Below are 25,844 nucleotides of genomic sequence, written 5' to 3' on the forward strand. Positions count from 1 at the left end.
GTGCTTTTAGGGAATCTTTTGAATTTTGTAGAATGTATGATTATAAAACCGAATCTCTGCGACTTCCATAGTGGACGGGAGCGGAGAAGGGAATAGCTTAGTTTCAGTCACAGGAAGATACCTGCAACTGCACTGTCTCTCCATCTCTTGAGGCCACTGACATCCCCTTCTAAACCTACATCTAACCTAACAGTGGATTTGTCATCTAGACACTGATGGACTTCAGAGGGACTGTGAGACTTCCTATCCCTTCATCCGAGCTTGAGACACCCTGTGGCTTGTAAGGGAACTCTTAAGAGGTGAGGAGAATGGAGTAGAGCTGAGAATGAATTTATCATGAAGTCTCTACTTCCTGGGAATTATTGAACAGTGTCTAAACCAGAAAGGTTGCTTGGGGCCATGTTTTCTTTGGACAGTGTAACCTGCCACTACAGTCAAACTGATATGCAGCTGGTCCCTAGATCCCTTCTCCCCATCGGCCTTGGGGATTGGGTAGGGTGCTTGTTGAACATTAGCAAGGTGGAGCATGTGCCCTTTTCTTAAGCTCCCCTTGGCAAAGTCCTGTACATTTTTGTGGATGTTTCATTTCAGTACACATACAAATCATGTAAGCAGCAGGTCTGTAAAATAGATTGAGACCCAGAGCACTCTGTGGTCTAGAGGTGCACCAGAAGTGTTCCCCTCCATTGCGGAGAACAACTGCTGTCTTCTCGTGGAGTTGAGAAATACTGGCAGTATCCAATTCCAGATGTAAGAAGAGGTCTTGTTTCCTGCTACGGACATAAGGAGAGTGCCCTTCTGGCCTCGCCTATTAAAAAGGGTTATGCCGGTCCCATCCACCCAAATCCTTTGCTCCATCCATAAGAAGGATGGGTGGCACATCTATGTTTGCTCTTTGATTGGGTGTCACAGTGTGTGAGGAACTTGTGGACTGTGTGCGACTGCAATGGCACAGGAACTCACTTTGAATCTCCTGTTTAGGTGCGGTTAACAACATGGAGGATGGAAAAAGTCTACCAGAGAGGGGAGTGAATTGCAAGTAGCCCCTAGAACGTTACCGAGAGTACTCGGAAGTGGACCAGACATATCAATTGATAGTGAGAGAAAGAAGCCCCTTTGAAATGTAGAGATAGCTTTTGCCCCCTTCCTGTTCCATTCTTACCCAAAGGACTGGCAGTCAAACTTTTTGTAATAGTTAGATGAGGTAAGCCCAGCACCTTTTGTGCGATTTGCCTCAAAACCCCTTGTGAGGGAGAATACTGCACCAGCCTCCTGTTTGCTAAACCTGCAGAACAAATGAAGTGTCTGAATACCAAGCATGAAGTGAAAACCACTCCACTGAAACCAGACATAACCCACAACAGAGGGGGGACTCTGGGATCCAGATTTTAGTCTGGCAACTTAGTATAAATGTAGGATGGCATCCACAGGTCAATTATCCAGGGATTTGAAACAACCCAGCTCTAGTCTGTCCATAGGATTGAACTCCGTAAGATTTCTTAGTTTCTGGTTTGTAGTCCATGGAAACTAGCTCCCTCCTCATGTCAGAAACTGACAACTAAGTATTGCAACAATTTAGCTAGAGATGCTTTGGATATGGCTTGAGGGAAGGAACTATTACTATAGAAGGAAGAATACTGGAGGTATCCTTACTGCCAGGAGCAGCTTGGAAAGTAACCAATCGCCGAGCTGCCTGAAGAGGAGATGGAATTGTGCCAGAAGTGTTGAACAACATCGGAGCACACACAGGAATGCTGCGACTGATCTGCGGTTAGCCAACTGCTGTCCTATCTCATCAACATCGCATCAACACGTAGCTAGCCAAGTCTCTGGATATAGACCAGAGTAGCATTTTAAGAAGCCCAGGAAAAACTAATGGCAACAGCCATGTTTTCCAGGCTCCTGCAAAGTTGGAGACACCTAAGTAAACATGAAAGGGTTACCATCATGACCCTGGGCACAGTTAAATTGCCCCTTGTTGTGCCTAGTAAATTCACTGCCGTAGTATGGAGATGTTGATACATAGGAAATCATTGTAGTCCCCCATAAGATTTCCCATTGGTACCAGACAGATACTGGACTCCCTTCATAGTTCCAGTGAGGACCACAACACACAATCTCGAGTGGCCTGCACACAATCCTGACAAAGTCAGCTGAAATCTTGTGGGCACATCCCAATGTGGTGCAATTTGCTACTGAGAGGTGAACCACTGACGAAAGATTTGAAAACTTGACTAGAACTGTAAATCCTTACAGCTAGAAGGTACATATGCATGGATACTTCTAGAAGGGACGATTGCCACGGATGATGGGTGGGATGTCTATAAGTATAGGATAAGTCATAGACTACAAATCCAATGATGCTCCAGGGCAAATTACGAAACAAACACAAAGACTGTGGGAGGCAGCGGATTCCAGAATTCCAGTGAGAAATAAGTACTGTTAGCTACAGACTTCGATTGACCCCAGAACATTATGTACCTTTCTCCATCGAGTTACTAGATATGTAGGATTCTGTACCCAGAATAAAGAAGCTTATCTTATTAAAGATAAAGCGTTAATTTTTTGTGTGAATTACTGACAAGTCCTGAGTCCATAACTCCCACCACCTTCTTTAGGAAGTCTTTGACCACTAGGCTTTGCTACTCGTGAGGATCAAGAGCTATAATATCTGGTGCTCAGATGTGGGCCCATTAGTAGGTACAGCCCCTGGACATCAGAGGTAAAAGGCCCTACTGGTGCTGGTTTGCCACCTGTGCAATGTTTAACATTTCCACTACATGCTTGTCAGAGCTAAGCTAAAGCATGTCTGTGTATTTTTGGAGTGCAGATCTTCATCCTTATTGAGCCTTTCCTTTCAAGCAGTCTGAATCATTGACGTTGCTTCTGTACGGGACTACGTTGCTTTCACTATACTATAGCATACGTCAGCAAATGCACCAATTAGTTACTCCATTCAGGATTTAAAGGTACTTTTACAGAGTACAGTCTGGGGGTGGGAGCTTTGGAGCAATGCCCAGGGTTCTTTAAGAACCAGGCTCACCCCACTGATACATAGTAAGATATATAGTTACTACTTGCCCATGTTGAACATAGAGTAGTGCATCCAGTCCAGCTTGTAGATATCTAACCAGATTATTGTCCCTGTAGTTGGTACATTAAGTGTTTGATGGTATTCAAATATACTGGGATTTCTCACAAGTATTCTGGCATAGTTGCTGCAGTGTACATTTGTATTACTAGGTCAAGGTTTGGGTATGCTTTTTTGTAGGTACCTTCCCACTTAGCCAGTTTCCTCACTCTCAGGCTTTATTCGGTCTATCCGAGGCGGCAAACTTCTTACATCTGCTCTCTTTCACAGCCCTCCCTGATGGGCCATCACAGAGTGAGTCATGAGGAGCTATCTGTGCCTGGCCACCTACACATCCTAGATTGAATGTGTGACGGCATTCCGCAAGCTGGAATCACACTGTGCCTTCACAGTACCGTCATTAGAATGAAAGAGTCTTTAGTATGCATTCGTTCAGCACGCAAGTCGTTATAACGACTTGCCTTAGGGGGGTGCTGGATTTTGGAATAGGTTCATTTACTATTCCAACTCCAGTATGCGCAACAGTAGGGAAGGTGGTGGACTTTAAATCCAACACCATTCCATCAATGTGCCCCCCTAAGGCAAACCATTATAACGACATGCGTGCTGAACAAATGTGTACTAAAGACGCATTCGTTCTTTAGTCAGCACTGTAGAGGAACAGCGGGATTCCGACTTCGGTCTGATGGACGTTCCCCCTAGAGTACCACTTAGGATGGCTCTCCCCAAGGACAAACTGCAAGGTAGATAAAACAGATGCCATAGAAGGTTTTACCAATTGGTCCTAGCTAACTGGGTCAACCTTTGAGCACTCATCGGTGAAGCTCAGCATTTGCCCATAGGAAAGGGAAATCAAGTGACTGATCAAAGGCTTTTTCTGATGGTTCACTTTCCCATATCTGCTCTGAATTTTCTGCCTGAAACAAGCACTCTATCACTGGCAACTACTACTCAGTTATAGGAGTCCTGTAAGAGCAACTAAAATGTCCAGTTGGCTGCAGGCAAACACTCAACATCTAACCCCCACCTATGGCACCCTCTGCTATTTAATCTGACAGGTGCACATTGTGCTCACGTATACCTATCCTTCTTATTTTTTTACAATTCCTTTTTGTTGTAAATTCCTGTAAGTTTTTTTCACTGTTTTCCAATGTATTCTAAAAGTTTCCAAATTGGTGGTTATCAGTCTTTCATATTTTTGCATTGTTCAAAAATTATGTTTTTTTTTTGTTTCAAGGTGCGTATAACATTTGCTTTCATTTACTTCCTTCTCTTTTCTTTCATATCAAATATGAATATGATCTTTCAAGTAACTTTTCTTTATTTCACATCACTGCTTGTAACATTTGCCTGTATTCAAATCCCCATTTTCAGCAATCCAGTCCCACCCAATGCCCAAGCACGTGCATGAATGGACATACATTGTACCTCATTAAAATTTTATTGTAGTAGGCAAAAGATGAATGGTGGACATTTTACACACTTTACTGCGGTTTTGTTTTGTGGGTAAATTGCAAAGGTTTGCTGAACCAAGATTATATACTTAGAGGATGACATATATGTGCTCTGTTATTGTAGACCAGTTTCACACTGCCCTTGTCTTTGTCCAGAAGTACCAGGAAAGAACTTTGCTAATTACAATTGTATTATTAATGTCTGATCTGAGCCTATTCATGCTCTCCTTGGCCACAGGGAAGAAGCCTGCTAAGGAATTAATATGCATTCTTTTAGCTATAGGGACTTTAGTGACAGCAAATTGTGCTTCTTTATAAAGAAGCAGCTGAGATAATAAAGACACTTCATAACCTTCAGGATGCTTTGGGTCATTTGCCTGTGCAGTTCACACTGCAAATAAAGTAGATGTTATATTGTTTGGTAATATCTATGGGATTTTGAGTTTATTTGAAAATTAGCACAAGGACATCTTAGCACCATGTTTTACCTATCACTTGGGCCTTTGAGTGAGAATTGCACAGGGCCTTTTAGCTTTGTATTAAATGCAGGGTGCACATTGCTAGTGATTTTCCATCTTTGGGAAAAGAACTCCGTATGTCTTGATGCAGTAAATTTTCCAGCGTTTGAGAAAGAGCCCAGAATGTCTCGATTTAGTGCAGTCACAGTCGTTTGTACAAGTGTGGCATGCTCAGTGCCAAGCCTTGTGTTGTATCTTGAGTCCCATGTTATGCTTGCCCTCTCTGTGGAATCTTGATGTGATGTCACCTTATAGAATGTTAGGGATCAAATAGCCACATTTGGCTGGGCTGAGCAACATGCTGGCTGTTCCTGGTGGGGTCGCGCTGTGATCTTGTATCATCTTGAATAAAACCTCTTTGATTCACCTGAACCTGCGTGGACTTAATCACTACACCTTGCTACAGCACCATAAATCTGTGTTGCTGCTAAGTGCCAAGCCTTGCTACAGCACCATACGTTTTAAGCTTCATTTTGAGATTGACGAAGTAGTAATGCAAGTTGATCCTGGGCTTTTATCATGAACGGGTCCTACATTAGTACATAACTTCAGAAATGGTCTAAATGACACATTTTCCCCGAAATTGCACAGTCAGGAGCAAATACAAATAAACACATAGCACCGACTGCCTCATTACGTTTCCAAGCTGTACTTTCTGAAGTTCATAGATTAACTTATAGTTTCCGGAGTATGTACTGAAAGCAAAGAAGGCACCAGTACCCATTCTGGGCCTGTGCACTGGTACTGAATATGTTCATGATATAGCCCCCAATTATTTTCTGTGAGGGGACGTGGCTCGTATAGGCATGCTTTTCAGACTATCACAAAGGAAACCTAGGAACAAGAGTGGATGGTGCAGAGCTTTAGAACAAGAAATTGATTCTGGAGGTGCTTGTATGGACACTGATCTTTGTTGCCACAATTCCAATACCAGAGCTTTGAGAAACCAAAACAATGAAATGCTCTCACTGAAGAAGGATGACATCATGGAGGTGCCGCTTGCTCTGTACCGAGACACTGCTTTAGGTTCAGCTGTGAATCTGTTGGCCACTACACAGCAACATGCAGTGAACCTTGAGCTGAAGCCACATGATGTGAGCCAGGCTCCCAAAACGGGAGTGAAGTAGGTCCTAGGGATCTAGGTAACTTGCAGATGGCCATCTGGGTATTTTAATTAGCTTACTACAGACAAGGAGACTGATTGGAGAAAGAAAGGAAACCTAACCAGAAATGTTCCGCTCCCTGGACAAGTAGAATACACACAAAGTATATCTGGTCTCTCAAAAAGAAGGGAGGAACAAGTCTGTAAGAAAATGCTTATCTTAGGTCAAAAACCCTCACTCACCCAAAGTGCTTCATCATTGGGTTACCTCCTCACACCAGGACTGCAGGGTTATGGTGTGGGCTACGACCCTTCAATGGAAAGGAGCAGAGGTGTTTTAGATTAGATGAGTAGTAGGTTAGGTTCGGAGTGAGGGGCAGAGTGCAAGCAAAAATAAAATGTGATATGGTTAAAACTATCTCTTGGTCGACTAGGTAACAGCGTAATTCTGGTGCCCAGGTGGATAGGATTAAAAACGGGTGAGGACAGGGGTTTGGAAAAATTACCCCTTCTACACAGTTAACGTGTTTTTGCCTAGGGAAGACCAAATCAAGGGTTCTTAGGCATTCTTCAGGAGGACAGGAATTCTGTCACTCTGTGAATAAAATATAAACAATTCCGGCCTCATACAGGTAAGCCAGATGGTATAAGAGATGGCCCGGAGATTACAATTTACAAGTCCACCGTTGTTCGGAAGGGTGAAAAACAAGTGGATGAAAAGAAGCATTTGAACAACATGAGAGCAATTTACAACACATATTCCTGAGGTGAAATGTGCATGGTCGTGCCAAATAGTGCAACGAGTGCCCATCACCAATAAGGAAGCTCATATAAGAGCAGAGATGAAGGTAATCTTACCCATAAGGAGATTGTACATCTCACTTTCAAGCCAAAAAAGAAGCCCAACCACAGAGCTGCGTGATACAACAAACTAAAAAGACAACCAAGCAATTAAAACAAGAGCTAAAATCAGCTGGGAACAAAGTAATCACAAGAGGGCGAAAATATAATATAAGTTAACATTTTAATGAAAATTCGATGGAACTTGAGCTAGGGGGGTCCAGGTTGAAGGCCTAACCCGAGCCAATCAATTTTACACAAGGGCAACGTTAGTACTGCAAGATAAGCAAAGTGTATGGCCACTGTGTGTGTGTCAATGCATAGAGCGAGCACTTCAAAATACTCATTAATAAAGCTTAGTATAAAAGCGCTACACTGACAACCATAGCGTAGTAGGGCTATACCGAGAAAGCTCACACTACGAAATAATCATCTGGCCACTGTAGATGTCGATGCAAAGACATGGACAATGCAGGTCAATTGCCTTATCAAAAGACAGAAACCAACCCTCGCAAAGTAACTCGAGGCCACAACTAATCAAAGCCTCGTCTTCCCAGACTGAGGGGTGAAGCGAGCGCGTTGCGGTGTCAGTCATGTAGTACCTTGTGAGCCAAAATATGGTTCTCATACCAATTAAAGAAGAGTGTAACAGCCCCACATACCTCTTTCTCGTCTACTGGAAATCCTAATGGCGTGCCCAGCGAGAGTGCAGCAAAGACACCAGGCACATCATTATAAACGGGCCAAAGTGATTGGGGATACATGATGAGGCGCGGCCATGGCACCAAGGATCATAGGAATTGTAGCGTTGGGAAGACTTCTGTGAAATGAGCAGGTTGCTGCATCAGGCTCACAACCATTCAGGTCAGAACCACAATCAGAGAGAGGGGATTGGCATGGTTATAGTAATAGTACCCAGTACAAAGGGTGGGGTCAATTATCAAAAACACAAGCATATAGTACAGGTGCCATTGGAGGTAAATGTGAAGACTCCACTAGCCATATTGGGAGAGAATGAGCATCTATTGTGTAAGATGATGTACAATGACGCTCCAACAGTACCTCAGGATGAGGAGGCGAGTCATGGGGGGGTTTTATATGCTTAATTGCTGTAGCGTTAGGTGGGAGATTGTTCTATAAGAGGGAGCTCATGGTTGTGCAGGTCTTGATTTGACAATAGGAGAACAGGCTTTGTTACAAAGTGGTCCACGGGGTGTCGTCATTCAGACCCCTTAAATTGCTTTTAAATCTGAAAATCCAACATGGTTCCCTTTGGGACAACAAAGTGTCCAGATTCCCCATCTGTGCAGTCTAATAAGGTTCATCCAATACCGCCCATCTGATGTCATCATGTGTGTGTCCAGACTTTAAAAAAACTGTCTGGTCAATTTTGTGTTGGACTTTTTGCATCTTATTGAACACAAGTGTTCAATAATTCTTGTCTTGGCCTTGCGAGTCGTCATCCCCACGTTTTTAAGTTTGCAAGGACAGGTCAGGAGATAGATAACCGCACAGGTATTACAATTAGTATGGGTGTGTAGTTCCAAGGGTGTCCTCAAACCTAGGTCTATCTGGTGCTGAGGTTGTGTTGTGTTAAGTGACAAACTGAGCAAGACGGAGGAGCCCGGTCGGGTACCGTGGAGACTGCCCTAGTTGGAGAACAACAAGTGGACAAACTGGACCTCATCCTGAAAGAGATCAGAGAATCTAGATCGGCGATGGAGCAGCAGTTGGCGGCGCTTACTACAAACTTCTCTCCTCAAGGCAGAACATATTAAGCTGGCGGAGAGGGTAAAAACCAGGGGCTCGCCATTGCTGATCTTACACCGACGGTGGCGGACCACTCCACCTCCATCCAGGAGCTACAGCAGCAGGTCACCTCCCTAATGGACCGCGTGGAGGATGCGGAAGGGGGTAACTGCCGTAATAACACTCGAGTCATAGGTTTGCCAGAAAGATGTGAGTGGACATGTGCTGCGGAATTATGGACCAATGGATCCGTGACCAGGTCACGACGGAAGGTCTGTCACCACATTTCTGCGTGGAACGTACGCATAGGATTCCGACTGGTCGGCCCAGGCCGGGCCGCCCGGCCCGCCCCGCCCTTTGATAGTTCGCATTCTAAACTACCGGGACAGGGATGTCCTCCTGCAGCGGGCCCGTGAAAAGTCCCTCACACAATACGAGAACCAAAGAGTGTCCCTGTACCCAGACTATACGAATATAGTGCAGAAACAGCGAGCATCCTACCTGGAGGTGAAGAAAAAACTTCAGAAAGCTAAGCTGAAAACGCACTTCTCTTCCCTGCTCGATTAAAAGTTATACAAGGAAGGAAAACACACTTCTTCGAAAGCCCCTCGGACGTAGAAGACTGGTTGGAGGTGATGGGTATCGATGGGAGTCAGGATGCCACCCAAGAGACAGCTGCTGGGGGCTCAAGAGGAGGATCGGATCGCGACAATAGCAGATCTCCAGAGACGGGAAAGAGGACGAGCCGACAAGGCCCGTCGCTGGAGCAGCAGAAGAAGGACCAACTCGGAGCACTGGCAATGATTGGGATATTCCGAGAGGACACAGGGAAAATTGCAACGGACTCTGATGAGAGTACCCTGCATTCTGCTTCAGAGCACAGTGTGGTCCTATTCCCCACGGTCACACCCGAGCTGCGGACGAGCGGATGGACAAATGAACTGGTAAACAGGTCATCTTGGAATGGACCTATAAAGATGTTCATTATAGTATCCTTTAAAAAGTGCTGAATATTGATGGTTCATACTACATTATTATGTTTGTGTATGCATGCAGGGTTGGGGGATTGTCCTTCATTATAGCATGCTCATATGGAACCTCCGGAGACCTCTCTATTTACAGGGACTAGATATAGCGGAGGTTCTCCTGATGGGCGCTGGCAGAAGGAGACTGGCCGCCCCTCCCGCAGCGACGACTTTAGTTTATAATGGTGAATGTATCCTCGAGTAATACCCCCGAGCTGGACTATCGTCGAGCCGACGGCACCCGATGAGATCAACGAAATGACTGTAAGAGTGCTTGGCCGCCGCCCCACTGGCGTATGCACCAGACTTTGGACCTACTGGTTGCTTGTTCTTATGTTGGGCTCAGCATTGTTGCCTCGCTGTGCCGAATTTGTTTTATATTTTCAAGGGGTTTCGGGTATGTGCTCTCCTGGTCGCTTGCTTTATGGGGTTCCTGGATACGACTACTGGCACTACTAGACTTGACTGAAGACGATCATGGCTGAGATTACAGGGTCATATAAATTAATTACCTGGAATGTGCGTGGTATAGGGGCAATACAGAAACGGCACCGGATCCATTCCTTCCTCCTTAGACACCATGCGCAGGTAGCATTCATGCAGGAATCACACCTCACGACATCAGAGGCGCAGAAGTTGAGAAAGAAATGGAGGGGCACTTTTTACTCTACAACATACTCACAACATACTCAGCTTTTTCTAGAGGGGCGACTATTTGGGTCCGTCATGGGACACCGTTTGTGCAACTGGAGCAGAGGGTGGACGACCAGGGCAGATACATCTTTTTTGGAATGCTGTACTAGACCTGGGCCTAGATAGATCACCCCCCCCCCCCTTCAGGCGACAGGAGCAGTAAAACTGACTGATTTGTTTACAGCATGGGCAGACGGATGGGGGCTGGCGGATGCTTGGCGTGTGCTACACCCTGCACATAAAGAGTACTCCTTTTACTCCCCAGTACATAATTTACACACCCGAATAGATTGATTCATGTGCTCCCGTACTTTGTTTACGAAGGTTGGGGATTCGGAGTACTTAGCGAAAACCTTCTCCGATCACAGACCCCTGGCGATTACTCTTCTCTGGGGCAGGATGCCGACCCCAGTGCCTACCTGGAGGCTCAACCAACTCCTCCTAGAGGATGGCCCTTTCCAGAAATCTCTGTCAGACACTCTAGCAAACTATCTCGAAGAAAATTGGGGTTCTGCCTCCTCCAATTTGGTGGTGTGGGATGCCATGAAGGTAGTGGTACGGGGAGCGGCGATAGGCCAGCTGGTAGGAGCTAGACAGGAGATACACAAAAAACTCTGTGAGGTGGAGGACCGTCTGAGGGTGCTTGAACAAGAAGCGAGCGTGGATCCCGGGAAAAAAGAGGGAACTACTGGAAGGATACATTGATCATGCGGAGATATTAGAGACACTACGGAATATTGATTATAGCGCATACCTGCGTCAGCAGCACACTGAAGCGGATAGATCTGGCACTTTGTTGGCCCGTCTGGAATGGGACCGACCAGACCTGCCAGCTATCACTCAAATACACAACACATCGGGCGTCCTTGTGCACACGCAATCCGAGATTAATTTGGCGTTCCATGACCATCTGAGAGCATTATATGCTCCTCATGGCCTGGAAGACCCAACACAGGTGCTGGAGTTCCTGAGTGAACAACCCTGCCCGGCCTTAACGGCAGACACACAAAAGGCGATTGAGATGCCGGATGGCAGCACATCTCTCATGAGATACGTGCTGCCATCAGGCATCTCAACCGTAATAAGACGCCGGGTATGGACGGGCTCCCCGTGGAGTTTTATTCGACCTACGCGGAGACCCTAGTGCCAGTCCTGGAAAAAATCTATAGGACGACGTTTGAAGAGGGGCATCTACCAATATCGACAATGCAGACCTTGGTAACGTCAATACCTAAACCAGGCAGGGACACACTGGCGATGGCAAACTATAGACCTTTGTCTATGCTCTCCACAGACTATAAGATCCTCAGCAAGACCATAGCCCTACGCATTCAACCCCACCTTCCTGCCATAGTACATCAGGACCAGTGTGGATTCCTACCAGGGCGTAGTACATCTCTGAACACGCGAAGGCTACATACGCTGATGACAGCTTCACCGCAGGAACTAACTCGAGTAGGGTGCATAGCGCTGGACTTGAAGCAGGTGTTCGATTCCCTGTCGTGGACATTCATGTTTGAAGCCCTTAAACGCTTTGGCTTCCCAGAACCTTTGCTGAAGTGGATCCGTTTGCTATACACAGATCCCACGGCTCGAGCACGTACAGGACAATACGTTTCGGCATGTTACCCAGTGCACAGGGGTACCCGACAAGGCTGCCCCCTGTCCCCGATCTTATTTGTCCTGGCCTTAGAACCCCTGGCTATTGCCCTTCGTACTTACATGGATAGGATGGGCATCCCGATTAAAGAGACACACCACTTGATATCAATCTATGCGGACGATATTCTGTTATATCTCCGTGATCTAGAAGCGGATCACACGTTCCGTTTTACGACATTTTTTGTCGGTTCGAGGAGGTGTCAGGTTTAGCCATTAACCCTGAAAAATCGATTGGCTTTTATTTTTGGGAAGCACTACACCCCCTTCCATACGTTTTGGAGCACACCGGATCCCGGTAGCACAGACCACCTTTAACCCCTTCCATGCTGATGGCGAACCCCAGCCGTCATGCACTACGGTGCTCGTGTGCTGATGACGGCTGGGGTTCGTCACGGCCCGCCCCTGTTCGTGTTGTTTACAGCACACCAGGGGAATCGCGGCCGCATGGAAAGGGTTAAATACCTAGGAATTCAGGTGTATAGAACGTCGGAGGACCAAATAGATGGTAATATAAAGCGAGCTATTACCGGACTCCGCAGTAGTGTGGGATTTTGGACCTCATTGCCCCTGTCTGTCATGGGTCGTATTGCAATCTCCAAGATGGTTATGCTCCCCCGTCTATTGTACTATTTTGTAAACTTGCCTGTGCTTCTCCGTCAACATATTTTTAACACACTAAACACCATATTGATTAGCCTTATATGGGGGGCCGGTCAGAGACGCATCAGTCTCCGTAAAATCCAGCTGGGGACCAGAGCCGGTGGCCTGGGGTCCCGGATTTTCGCAGATATTACTACGCCAGCCAGCTTCAGTGGCTGTCGTACTGGGTCGCGGGCAGAAACCTGCACGAGATTGATTTCACAACAGACTGCCTGGACCGGGGGGACCTCCATAACTTGTTGTTGCCAAGAAGTCAACTCCCTCAGGATTGTCACCCACTTTTGTGTACGGCCTTGATATGCTGGAGAAAGGCTCGGTCATATACTGCATTGGTGACACCATATGCGGGGAATATTCCCTTACTAGGTATTCCGACACCACAAGGTAGACTCACACAGCTAACACTACACCGTTGGGCGGCGGCAGGGATAGTGGAGATTGGGGCTTGGAGATTGGGGCTTTCTTTGGGGACGAATACCTGCTGGATCACAATGCCTTTGTACAGACCACGGGGGCCCCTCCCAGATTGTATTTATTACACGCCACAGCGACTCACTACATTCGGAACACCTGGGCACCACAGCGACACAAACATTTACAACACGAAATGGTGCATCTGATGTACCACATGGGAAATGGGGAAAAACTTGGTCCGCTGGTTATATACAGGGATCAGAGAACACGCAGCGATTTCACTCACCCTGCGGGGATATTGGGCGGAGATATGCAGGACACTACATAGGATTACACACATGCAGAAGCCCTATATTGTTTAGTGGGATTCCGCAAACGCTCTAAAACAAAGAAAGCTAAACTGAGATTCATAGACCTGGCTTTGCTCCTGGCAGTTAGAGTGTTGACAATGACATGGAAATCCCCCAGGGCTCCTAGTGCAGCGGTGTGGCAGAGAGATGTAGTGAAATGGAGTCAGGCGGAAAAGGCAGCCCTTAGAAGGGAAGAGGAGAAGGGGCAACTGAAGCATCCAATAGCAATGGATTGGGAGGTTATGTTGTTGGAACTAGACGGGTTGGACCTATTGCCGTCCCAGGAAGATGGACCGCAAGGAACACACGAAATGTAGAACTAGAGGAGTGGGCGATACTAGGGCACGAGTTGGTGCTCATGACAAACCCCCAGTATAATAGTCTGTAGCGAGTGCCAGGAGAGATGCCTCGAGAGGCGATCACAGCTACCAGAAGAGGGGAGGGTACAGGGAGGGGAATGTTGGGGAGGGGGTGGGGGGTTTGAAATGTTTTTATTTTTCAGTTATTTGTGAAAACAATGGATGAATATTGCAAACTCCCCGTGTGGGGGTGAGACACGTAGTACATCATGGAGGACGGAAATGTTTTTGTGTCAAAAATGGTACTTGATGTAGTGCTGGGAAAAATAGCCACTACCATTGTTAAATGTTGGGGCGAAAAGGAAAAAAACGCGACTGTAGAATGTATGAGACGTCCTGCAATTGATCTAATCCCTAAGTACAGTCACGAATAAAGAAATGTAAAAAAAAAAATGTGACAAACTGAGCAGGAGCCAGGAGGGAAGTGGCCTTTGACTGGGGCATAGACCATAATGTGTCTTGGTTAACTCTTTGTGACGTGGGTAGGGATCTGGTGTGAACAACTATGTCACCAATGTTCTTACAACGTTTCAATGCGAACAAAGGTTTGGCTAGTGTACAATCACCTGTGTTGAGGACGTGGCAGTTTTCGTTGATTACCCTTTTTACAATATTAGCCAGGTGGCTGTGAATACTAACACAGCACAGTCTTTTCAAAGTGTGTTTTGGAAAGTATTCCAAGTGGGCCTCTCTGTGGTTGTGTTTGGCTCTTTTCTCTGCACTGCAGATACGATCCTGTGGATAGGTCCTCTAGGCAAAATGGTCACTTAGTTCGGATGCGCATTAAGTGGCTTACCATGGCTTAAGTGGGTGTTTGCGGAAGCATCAATCACAGAAAAATTAGCTTAGAGGTAGTGGCAGCAAGTATGCAGTTTGACATTAGCCGATGCCAAAGAAATAATAGTGTAGCAAAATCCAGTGTTTTCCGGTTTCAACTCAAAATCAAATACTTCCTTCGGGGGAAGTTTATCGGTTAGAAATCAGGTTTAATAGAAAACCATACACATACTGGACATCCAACTGGCAGGAGTCCAACCATTTCATGCTAATCAACTAATTAAGAACTATAAATCTCTTTACTTGGAGACACTTGTGTGGCAAATTGATGATGACCGCTCTGAGATCAACTGCTGCTTGCTCAGCAGGTACACCATACCTGGCTTGGCAGTTCGGGCTGGAATGTTCCCATGAGGCACAGGGTCAGACTGATTTGCATATGGCCATGTCTGAACTGGGGTGGCTGAGTGAGCTAAAGAATGGTGATGGATTAAACCCAGAACAGTTGACTAGGAGTGAGTGTTTGATTTGCTCAAACGCTCCGTCCATCATCCCCTTTTGTATCGCTTTGTTTACCCTAAGTTGGCAGGGTATGCTCAGACGTGAGTCCCTTGCTCACTTAGCCACTGGATTCAAGATAGCCTGGCTGATGAGGATTATGAATTCGAAAACGGTCCCAGGATGCTTGTTTCTGGTCCAGGGAAGACATGCCTTGGCAGTTCGGGCTGGACTGTTCCCATGAAGCACAGGGTCAGACTGATTTGCATATGGCCATGTCTGAACTGGGGTGGCTGAGTGAGTTAAATAATGGTGATGGATTAAACCCAGATCAGTTGACTGGGAGTGAGTGTTTGATTTGCTCAAACGCTCCGTCCATCATCCCCTTTTGTATTGCTGTGAATACTAACACAGCACAGTCTTTTCAAAGTGCGTTTTGGAAAGGATTCCAAGTGGGCCTCTCTGTGGTTGTGTTTGGCTCTTTTCTCTGCACTGCAGATACGATCCAGTGGATAGGTCCTCTAGGCAAAATGGTCACTTAGTTCGGATGCGCATTAAGTGGCTTACCATGGCTTAAGTGGGTGTTTGCGGAAGCATCAATCACAGAAAAATTAGCTTAGAGGTAGTGGCAGCAAGTATGCAGTTTGACACTAGCCGATGTCAAAGAAATAATAGTGTAGCAAAATCCAGTGCTTTCCGGTTTCAACTCAAAATGAAATACTTCCTTTGGGGGAAGTTTATCGGTTAGAAATCAGGTTTAATAGAAAACCCTACACATACTGGACATCCAACTGGCAGGACTCCAACCATCTCATGCTCTTCAACTAATAACTATAAATCTCTTTACTTAGAGACACTTGTGTGGAAAATTGATGATGACAGCCCTGGGATTAACTGCTTGGAGGCTGACTCAGCAGGTACACCATACCTGCACTTGCCACTCATCTGTTACATAAGCAGTTCACCATGTTTTTAAATACATTCACAAAGAGGGCAATAAATCCATATTACGTACTCAACTGGTATGCACTAAATAAATGTCCCTCACAATTCCACTATCTTTTTTTCAATGAAAGACTGCAAAAGCATCGGATCGCCACGAAGCAGCAGGTGATGAGTAAAAAAATGTTTTAATAAATAAAACCTGGGCTACAAAAAAAGAATAACTAAAGACTTCACACTAGTTAACTAACCACACCAAACAACTGGCCACCACTACCTGATGTCCCGCTCTCGTCCAAGATTTTTATTTATTGGGACTTTATAGATGGAACATCTGATTTACATCGCCGAATCACAATTGTCTTAGAGGGCGGAATATGATCTTTCTAGAATCCAGAAACCCATGTTTACGATACTTATTATGTATATTGAATAATATAATCATGCAATAATTCAGTTCAATTCGGCTGATGTTAACTAAGACTACAGCTTCTAGAAAGCAGCTTTAAACTGGATGTGAACCCCGGAACGGAAGCATAAGTCGTTACTGGGACAGGTAAGTTAAAACATTAAGTCGGGCCATATTAGATCCCCACATGCCATAATGCTGCACCTGCGCTCTTACCTGTCCTGTGATGCCGGTGATGAGTGCTACTTTCCTGGGCTTTCCGTTGCCCCCTGGGGAACCGCTGACTGCAGAGCCGGAGGTCTGGTTTTGGGCCATGATGGGTGGGCTGACGGAGCTGTTAGAGGAGGGCACAGGTCAGAGCTCTGCGAAAAGGCTGGCAGGTACAGGTGCGGTGCGTGCAGGAGAGAAAGCCGGCGTGCAGGCTGGTGTGTAATGTACTATTTCCGCATCACGGGGGAGGGACTGGTGGAGGCCAGGTGTCCTAGTGAAGCACCAGTAGCAGGACGGGCATGGGCGGTGCCACTCCGGGCTACAGGTGCGCCAGGGGTGGGGCAGGCAGGAAAGATGTGGAGCCCTGCACCCAGCACAGGCTCCGCTGCTCACAGATTGAAAAGAGCCGCTCTGCGGCAACCAACCAGCGACAGCGCAGGATGCCGGCGTGGAAGGGACGACACTTCCGGGTTTACGGCAGCAGCGCAGGGACGCCGCGTGGCCCGGTCTCGGGCACTGTAAACAGGGGGGAGGCGCCGAGGTGGGCAGCTCCACTGACCGGCCCTGCTAACTACTGAGAAAATCCAATACTGTTGCTGTGAGTGGTGGGAGGGGCTTATTCTGATGTATTGGAAGAGAGCAGTGAAGACTGAGAGATGCACAGAGGCAGAGTTGCAGCACACAGCGCCAGCATAGGCTTGGAGGCCTGCAGACAACCCCGTGTGATTGGTTGGGCGGTGTTGCTCTGCAGAGCTTCTGCCCTCGCACCTTGAAGGCTGTCACATAGGAGTATACCGGCTGTCACATAGAAGGAGCTAATAACGCGGGAGCTGTATCGTAAGGCTCTTAATGAAGTGGATTAAAAAAAGTATGGGAACTGTGATGCTGGGGGCGGGGTCTGAGAGCGTGGGGCCTGGGTCGAAGGTGTGGCTAAAAAGAAAAAACTATTCAGTAAATTATATTGGTCTTTCAAGTCAAGTAGCTACATATATAATAACCACAGCTTAAATGAAAAATACATTTTAAAAAAGATGTTGCTCAGTGGGAAATGCACTGTTAGTACATTATAAAACCGCTATTAGTTAATGTACTGCGGGGGTCTATGTGTAACCAGAGAGCCTCAGGATTCAGTATTGGGTTGTGCAGTGGAGGAAAGTGATTTGTGCATATTTAGAGCTACGAGGTCACAGCCTGTGGCAGAAGGCACTTGAATATGCAAGTCATTATTTTAAACTTGCATTACACACAGTATAAGCTAGACTGCTACAAAATGCGCAAAAAGGTTTAAGATAAAATGGTGCAAAAAAATTATAGATTTTAGTAATAGCCAGACTGTACGTAAAGCAATTTTTTACATAACTGTCCCTTCAATACCTCGTATGGGTAGTAAGCGCAATATAAATACAATTGCAATTACATGCATGCTCTCCACAGCTCAGTGTGAACTCTTTGCACTACCACTTAAAAACAAATCTTTGTTATCACAAAGTTTCGAGCGATTCAATCAATTGAAGCCAATACCGTCTCCCAAGCATCCTTCACATTTGCAGATTACCCTTTAATTTGCAGATCAACTCATTTCTCTCAGGCAAGCAAGCATTGGGGCATGAACGCTTGCTTAGCTGTCTGCTCTGCTTCGGTTTCACAGCACAGGATACTCACTGAATTACACTTCAGATGAAGCATTTAAACTGTTGGAATTAACAGTCCCGGGATGGTTGTCTTTTTACACAAAAAGTAGGGAAGGGTTTTTCATGAATCAAAAAAGTATTGGCATGTCGTGCCCCTCTGATCCCACCCAATTTGACCACTACTTCAAGCATGGAGATCTGTATCTGAACTTTTGGCAAACCGTCCTCTTGGGAAAGTCATTCTAGCATTCCAAGATGAAGAACAATGTACTGAAACACGAAGGAGTATGGGGAAGAGAGAGGAGAGCAAAACATACCTAGAAAACAAGCAATATGTGACACTTTCTTTCCTTTACAAAGAGACACATTAAAAGCCCTGCATTTTGAGTTTGCTACTTGCGGTATTCACAAACTCCCAAGTGTTAACTTACTACAAAAGTGTAAGTTGCATGTCCACTCTTATGCCTCCTTAATCCCATCGCGTTTAGTAGTAATTCAGACCCTCTTCCCACCCACATCCCTCCCACATTATGCCTAAAATCTATATTTACACATGCAGAGATACAGCAGTCAGGGCAGAGAACTCCATACATACAGATATAGGCCAAACTTGGGCCTGTGCTCGCTTGGGGAGAACATCCATTGTGGCCTGGTTAGGAGGGCACCAACGCCCGTACACAGCTGACGAGATGAGTGGCTACACTGGCCTGTGGACGCTTAGAATTTCAAACTTTGTACCCCCTAAGTTCGGCTAGGCTGGTTACCTAATAGAAGAGGTGTACCATAGCGATGGGGAGCTACGCTCTGTCATCTAGAACATATCTAAATTGGCTAACACTATTGATGTGGCAGGTCTGAGAGGTCGCACCAGGTATGGGTTCAGCACCCTATCAAGAACAAATTAATAGGGAACCGGAGTAAATTGGTACCTACCGAACCTTGCTAGGAACTAAAAATAACCACCCTGGGGGTGGAGAAACATGTTCGGCTATCCTGAAGGTGATGTCCTGCGAAGTCAAGGATAGAGCCAGTGTTTGGTAGGGACGTGGTGGCTCCCTGAGGGACACCTTCCCTGCTCATCTTTCCTGTGGCATCGCATCTTTGAACACAACTCATAATCGAGAAGGACCAGCCCCAAAAGGAGCACAATTCAACTAAATAGTACAATACACTGTGCTTAGCCTGGTCTGCCTGGATGCCACACTACAGGCTGAGCTTAATCCTTAGAGACAGAGAATCCCTACTCACCATTTTGCCTTGTCCAAGAAACCCAGAGTGATGGAACTGCAACAGAGTATGCAGTCCATCGATAACTACTACATGAACTTGGCCCTGTGTCTCAGATACACCCACAGGTCAGGCGAGATCATGTCTTGGGAGAGACTGCCAGATGCTCACCCTCTTTCATTTCTAGGAACAAACAATAGTTACTTGGGTGTGAGAACAGTTGTATATATTTAATTTCTGGGTTGGGACAGTTTGGGAGCCAGGCCAACGCGGATAGCTGAGCTCTTGCTTCGGGGCTTGAGACTCGCAGGGATCTGGTGCTCTGGACAGAATCTACATTTAGTGAATTTCTAATAACTTAGTTGGGCTAGCTGGGTACAGGAAGGAGACTGGGGCGGGGTTTATGCCTACTTAAACATTAAATGAGCTAGAAAGGATTAGTGGCTGCTGCCCAATGGGGGGGTTGAGAAAGGGATGTTTTGCTATTCTCCTTTATGAGCTACTTCTTTATGTTCAAAATCTTAGGATTGGATATGATAGGCAGGGAAGCTTCTATGTATGAAGGGTGCAGAGTGTTGTACCTCAGATCCTTTGCACGAGTGGCTACGAACTGGCCATTATTCAACACTTATTTATGGAGCATCTGGGAACTACGTACAAACTAATAACATGGAATGTGTGGGATTTAATTAGTCAGGTAAAATGTAAGAGGGTATACTCATATCTCTGGAGGACCGGAATAGTAGTGCATTTCTTCAGGAGGCCCACATATGGGGGGACTGTATTAAATCCTTAAGGAGAAGATGGCGGGGCTGGTTTCACATGCCCGAAGAGCCCTGATATAGATAGGGGTCCTGTTCAAACATACACAAGTTTGCCTGGATGGAGAGGGACAGTATATCATCCTGGAGTGTGCCCTTGATGCAGATGATCTCTGTCTCATAAATGGATGTGCTCCCAACACTTCGAAAAGCCTTTCCCCAAAGGCATGGCAGGGCAAGGAAGCTAGAAGAATTATACACAGCTTTCCCACTCTTTAATGTGGTATTGTGTAAAGTAGCCACCTTCCATTGCGGTTCTGCCTGTCTCCCCACCCTGGTAAAAATAAAGCAAGGTGGATTCCGGGTAGGTGGCAGGTTCCCGGCGCCATTTGGAGGGTCTACATGCACAAGGGCAGCTATTTAGAACAATCTCAGCGCAATTTTGTTTTGTGATTTTAACTGCGGCATCCTGATTTACTAGGCTGCTAGCGGTGACTCTTTTAATTGTATTATTTTCCTGCGCTGCACCTTCAGAGCTTTTCCTTGCATCTCTGCTGCACTCTGCACTCTGCGAATTCAGGCAGACGCATAGCGGTAACACGCTTTTCAACACATGTATTGCAATTTGGCAATTATTTTAATTTCCTACCTGTAGCAATCGCCCCCCCCCCCCCACCGCCCCGGTCCACCGCGGCTCCTCTGCCGTTCGAGTGGAGGGCGGCTCTCCTACCCCGGCTCCCTGTGCCGGTCTGGTGGCGAGAACGGGCGCCATATTGGGAGGAGCCGTAGAGCACTGGGACCAGAGTCAGCGGTCCAGTTGCTCGAGGCTCACTCCCATAAAACGCGATGTGTCAGAGGGAGCGCAGCGGACGAGCGCAGCGGACGAGCGCAGCGGGCGCGACGTAGGCGCGCTGGTGTTGCGCTTGAGTTAAGCCCATCTGCGCTCGTCCGCGAGCGTCCGGGACCAGGGGCCATGGACTCTGCCCGTTCCTACTCTTACTCATCCGCTGAGCTATTAGCTTTAAGACCTACTTCCATAACGTGCCCCCCTTTGCCCCCCAACACGATAAAACGAACATCTCAGCTTGGGATCATTAACACCAGCACTCTTATTGCTGATCCCTTACCCAAGTACTTAGTGCACACCACCATTTGCGGCACAACATGCAACTTCAGTTGTATCTATCTAAACACCCGATCTATGACTAAAAACCAGGTCGACATATTTTTACTGTTAACTGATAAAAAAACGGACATGTTGCTGTTGACAGAAACATGGCTTACTCCAGATTCCCTACCGGACATTTTGTCCGCACTACCAGCTAACTATTACATCTTGTCAGTAATCCGTCCATCAGGGAAAATTGGGGGAGGAGTGACCATTATCATCCACAAAACACGGCAACTACCATCCTTACTTTTGCCGAACTATCGCCCACCACAAACGATGGCCACACTCCCATCCATTTTAGCAGAGCAGCTTGCCCTTCTTGCTACAAACCATTCTAAATTACTCCTGATTGGAGACCTAAATTATTGGTTTGACAATGTAACACTGGATCCTCAAGCAGCCGAACTGAGAGACTTATTAAATGATATTAACCTGATCCAACACATTAATACATCGACCCATCAGAAGGGTCACAGTCTCGACCAAATCTGGACCTTGAACTTACCTGTCCACTCTATTAGTATAAACCCTTGTAGCTGGTCAGACCATTTTAGTATAGTCTTCTCATTTCATATGGAGAAAGTCACTCAATTCAGGCTACAAACAAGCAGGACCATTCGGAAATGGAAAACAGCAGACATGCCTGCATTCCTAAACTCACTGAGCACATCTCTCCCTTGCAGATTCCAGGCTTAAACAATGGTTGAACAAAGCCGCTGATGATTATGCTCCCTCTATCAGCTTTGGCCATTCGAGAAGCATTGATGCCCATAAGTGGTTTACACCCGATCTAAAAAAAATAAAATTGGAAGTACGACAGAAAGAGAGAGCATGGAGATCCAATTATCACCCACAAGACAGGGTAGCTTATTGCTCGGCTAAGAAAGTTTATCAAAAAATTCTTCTCCACCACAAGGCCGAATATTTCTCGACAAAAATTTTAAACTCTAAAAACAGGTCGAAGGAGATATTCAGCATTGTGAACGAGCTGTGCAACGATGACAGAACTTCTCCCCCGGTAGTCCCCACACAAACACTCTGTGACTCCTTGAATAACTTCTTCAGTGAAAAAATAGCCGCCATAAAACAAAATATATCTCAATCCCCTGTCTGTGCCATCTTGGATGACTGCTTTTACAACCCCTCTACATTACACTCCTTCCCCCTTATTGACCTAAAAACGTTCTCAGATTTGTTGACACGAGTAAAATCAGGATCCCTGAGGATATATGCCCACCTCACATTATGAGGGAAATTGGACGTGCCATCCCTCATGGCATGATACCACTGCTTAATGAATCCCTTATTTCTGGCACGGTCCCTCGCAGTTTTAAACAGTTTTAAACAGGCTTTACTAATTCCACTCACAAAAAAGCCCGGTATAGACCCTCTCGACCTCACAAATTATCGGCCTATTTCTCTCCTGCCCTACCTCTCAAAAATTTTGGAGGCTCATGTTACCAACTGCCTCTCGAAATTTATTGAAAACACTAAATACCTGCAACCTAATCAGGCAGGCTTTCGGCCTTGTCACTCCACCGAGGCAGTGATACTTGCCGTCCAGAACACCCTGAGGTCCAATGCCGACAAAAATCTCCATCAGGCTTTGGTGCTTCCCGATTTGTCTGCAGCGTTCGACACGGTTGACTATTCCATTCTGGTCAACCGCGTCGAACAGGCCGGCCTTAGAGATTCTGCTTTGGGCTGGCTGCAATCTTTCATATCGGAGCGCACCCAGTCTGTCCGGCTAGGGTCTTTTACAGCCCTCAAAATTAAATCTTTCTGCGGAGTCCCTCAAGGCTCCTCTTTGTCCCCATTATTATTTAATTTGTATATGCGGCCCCTATTGATTTCCTTGAGAGATTATAAAGTCACTGCATATAATTATGCTGATGACTTGCAGCTCGTTTTCACCCTGAACTCCTCCGATGCTGCTGGTGACTTCCAGGCTACTATGACCCATATCCAGAGGTGGATGACCTTGAACCATCTCAATCTGAACCCGGGCAAGACCGAGTTGATCTTGCCAGGGAAGAGTGAGATCAGCTGGGGCCCCCATTTCTGGCCCCTGGATATGGGCCTTCCTCCTAAAAAATCTCACTCAGTAAAAAGCTTGGGAGTGACCATCAGCGAGGATCTCTCTCTGAAAACACAGATTGGAACAGTAGTCTCCTCGGGGTTCTTCCAACTGAGAAAAATCAAGAAAATTGCTCACCTTCTTACCCATTCTGCCCTGATCCAAGCAGTTATCGCCTTAGTTCTGTCCCGCATTGATTTCTCCAACAGTCTATACTTGGGACTGCCTGCAGGTCTACTTAAAAGACTGCAATATCTTCAAAATCAAGCAGCCAGGCTGATTTGCAAGTTACCCAAGTGGGAATCCATCAAACTAGGACTAGAGAGACTACACTGGCTACCTGTGGCCCAGAGAGCCGCATTTAAAGCCGGTTGCATTATTTTCAAGGCCTTACAAGGCAAGGGCCCCCTGTTTATAAGACAGCTGATAGGGAGATACACCCCCTCGCGTAGTCTGCGCTCAGCCCATAAAGATCTATTGGTGGTGCCCCGGTTTAAGAAGAAGAGACAAGGAGGCAGCTGTTTCCACTTCTTGGCAGCCTCCTTATGGAACTCCTTGCCTCTGACTCTTAGACAGAGTAAGGATCTCCTTACCTTCAGACAGGCATTTAAAACCTTGCTCTTCACACAGGCTTTCGCTGTATAGATTGTTGTTAACACTTTCCCCTTGTTATGTTATTTATCTGATCTTTCCAATAGCGCCATGAAGCCCATGGGCGTACGTGCGCTGTACAAATAATAATTAACATAACATAACATAACATAACATAACATAACACTGACAATGGGGACTTTATTGGTACTGTGCTGACGGCTGCACATATCTCCCTGGCGGGGGAGGTCATCCTGGTGGGCGACCTCCACTGTGCACTGGATGGGCAACTTGATCGATTGCCCCTCCCACCATGAGTAGACGCTGAACCCCGTGCGACCGCTGCTCTTATGCAGGCGCAGATTAGTCTTGACTTAGTTGACACCTGGTGCATGCTTCACCCGCACACGCTCCCTTATTCCTGTTGTACCCCTGTGACAGGTGCACACTGCCGCTTGGACTATTTCTTTATACACACGGCTGCTATACACATAGTAGTGGGAATGCACTATTTGGCTTGATATATCTCGGATCATTCCCCACTTCTGATCACAAATTTGCTACAACGACACATACCGAAGATACCATTAGGGAGGCTTAATGCTGATGCACTGACAGATCAGGCCTTCAGGGGTACATCGTTGGAGACACTAATGCAATACTTTGAACAAAATTGGGAGATTGCGGGGAGTAGGGCAACAGAGTGGGAAGCCATGAAGGTGCTGCTTCGAGGGGTGTGCCTGGTAACTACAGTTGGCATACGGCGCATCCTGGTGGGAGACTTACCCCTAACTATATAACAAAAGGAGGAGTATCACCATAGATAAGGCTAAAGAGCGATATCGGTGGGATGGAATTCTAATGAAAAAAGAAGAAGTCCTTCTTTGTTTTTAAAGAACCCCTCACTCACCGACATGGTCGGTGACATGCTTCATCATCGGGGCCACCTTGACAGCCGAGTGCCATCAAGGTGTGCTGCAACACCTGGGATACAGTGGAGCGGGTATGTGAGTGATGAATGTAAAGAAAAAAGGGGTATCAGTGAATTAAAATTTGTCCTGGTATGGCTTATACAATATTTTATTCTAAGACTACTGGACAAAAATAAAAACAGTGCGTGATCGATACAGTGATGGTTTTATTCTGACCAAATGTATCTGTGAGGTATGTGTGAGCTCTACATGTTTCAAACCGTAAAGGAAATTACCGGTTTTTCATCAGGACCAAAATAAAGGTGTTGGGTGGTCAGGGTACACTAACACCCTGCCGTGCCTGCAACCCTTTGTTCCCAGATAACAAAATATGTTATAGGGCAGATAAATAAGCAACCCAAAAGTGGTTGCATTAAAAGCAGAAAAAACCTGTGGAGAAGAAGAAATTAAATTTTAAGTCAACAAAAACTAGTTACATGCCTGCAACGTAGTGAAGTGACGGATCTGCTCTTTCTGTGAATCATCCCACATCCAATTAAAGCGAACTACTCAGGTGCGGTGGTTGAGTATTGTTTTAACAGTGAAGATATTGGGTTGATTGTAGGCACACCTATCAATATAAGTGTGAAAGGGAACGAGCAAAGTCTATTGACTACTGGTTCGTTACGGCTAGTTAGTGCGTGCCTAGGTTTTACTCATAT

General features: G+C 46.2%; 1 protein-coding gene across 1 annotated transcript in view; it reads right to left on the reverse strand.

The window, feature by feature from the left end:
• Positions 1 to 17,614, reverse strand: part of GMDS (GDP-mannose 4,6-dehydratase) — a 1,789,479-nt gene extending 1,771,865 nt beyond the window's left edge. Inside the window, exon 1 of the mRNA XM_086965061.1 lies at positions 16,760 to 17,614. Coding sequence (XP_086821187.1) covers positions 16,760 to 16,858 — 99 coding nt within the window. The 5' untranslated portion in view covers positions 16,859 to 17,614. The remainder of the gene's footprint in view (positions 1 to 16,759) is intronic.
• Positions 17,615 to 25,844: the final 8,230 nt, after the last annotated feature.

This window comes from Lissotriton vulgaris, chromosome 4_1, assembly GCF_964263255.1.
Source record: "Lissotriton vulgaris chromosome 4_1, aLisVul1.2, whole genome shotgun sequence".
NCBI classification, from domain to species: Eukaryota; Metazoa; Chordata; class Amphibia; order Caudata; family Salamandridae; genus Lissotriton; species Lissotriton vulgaris.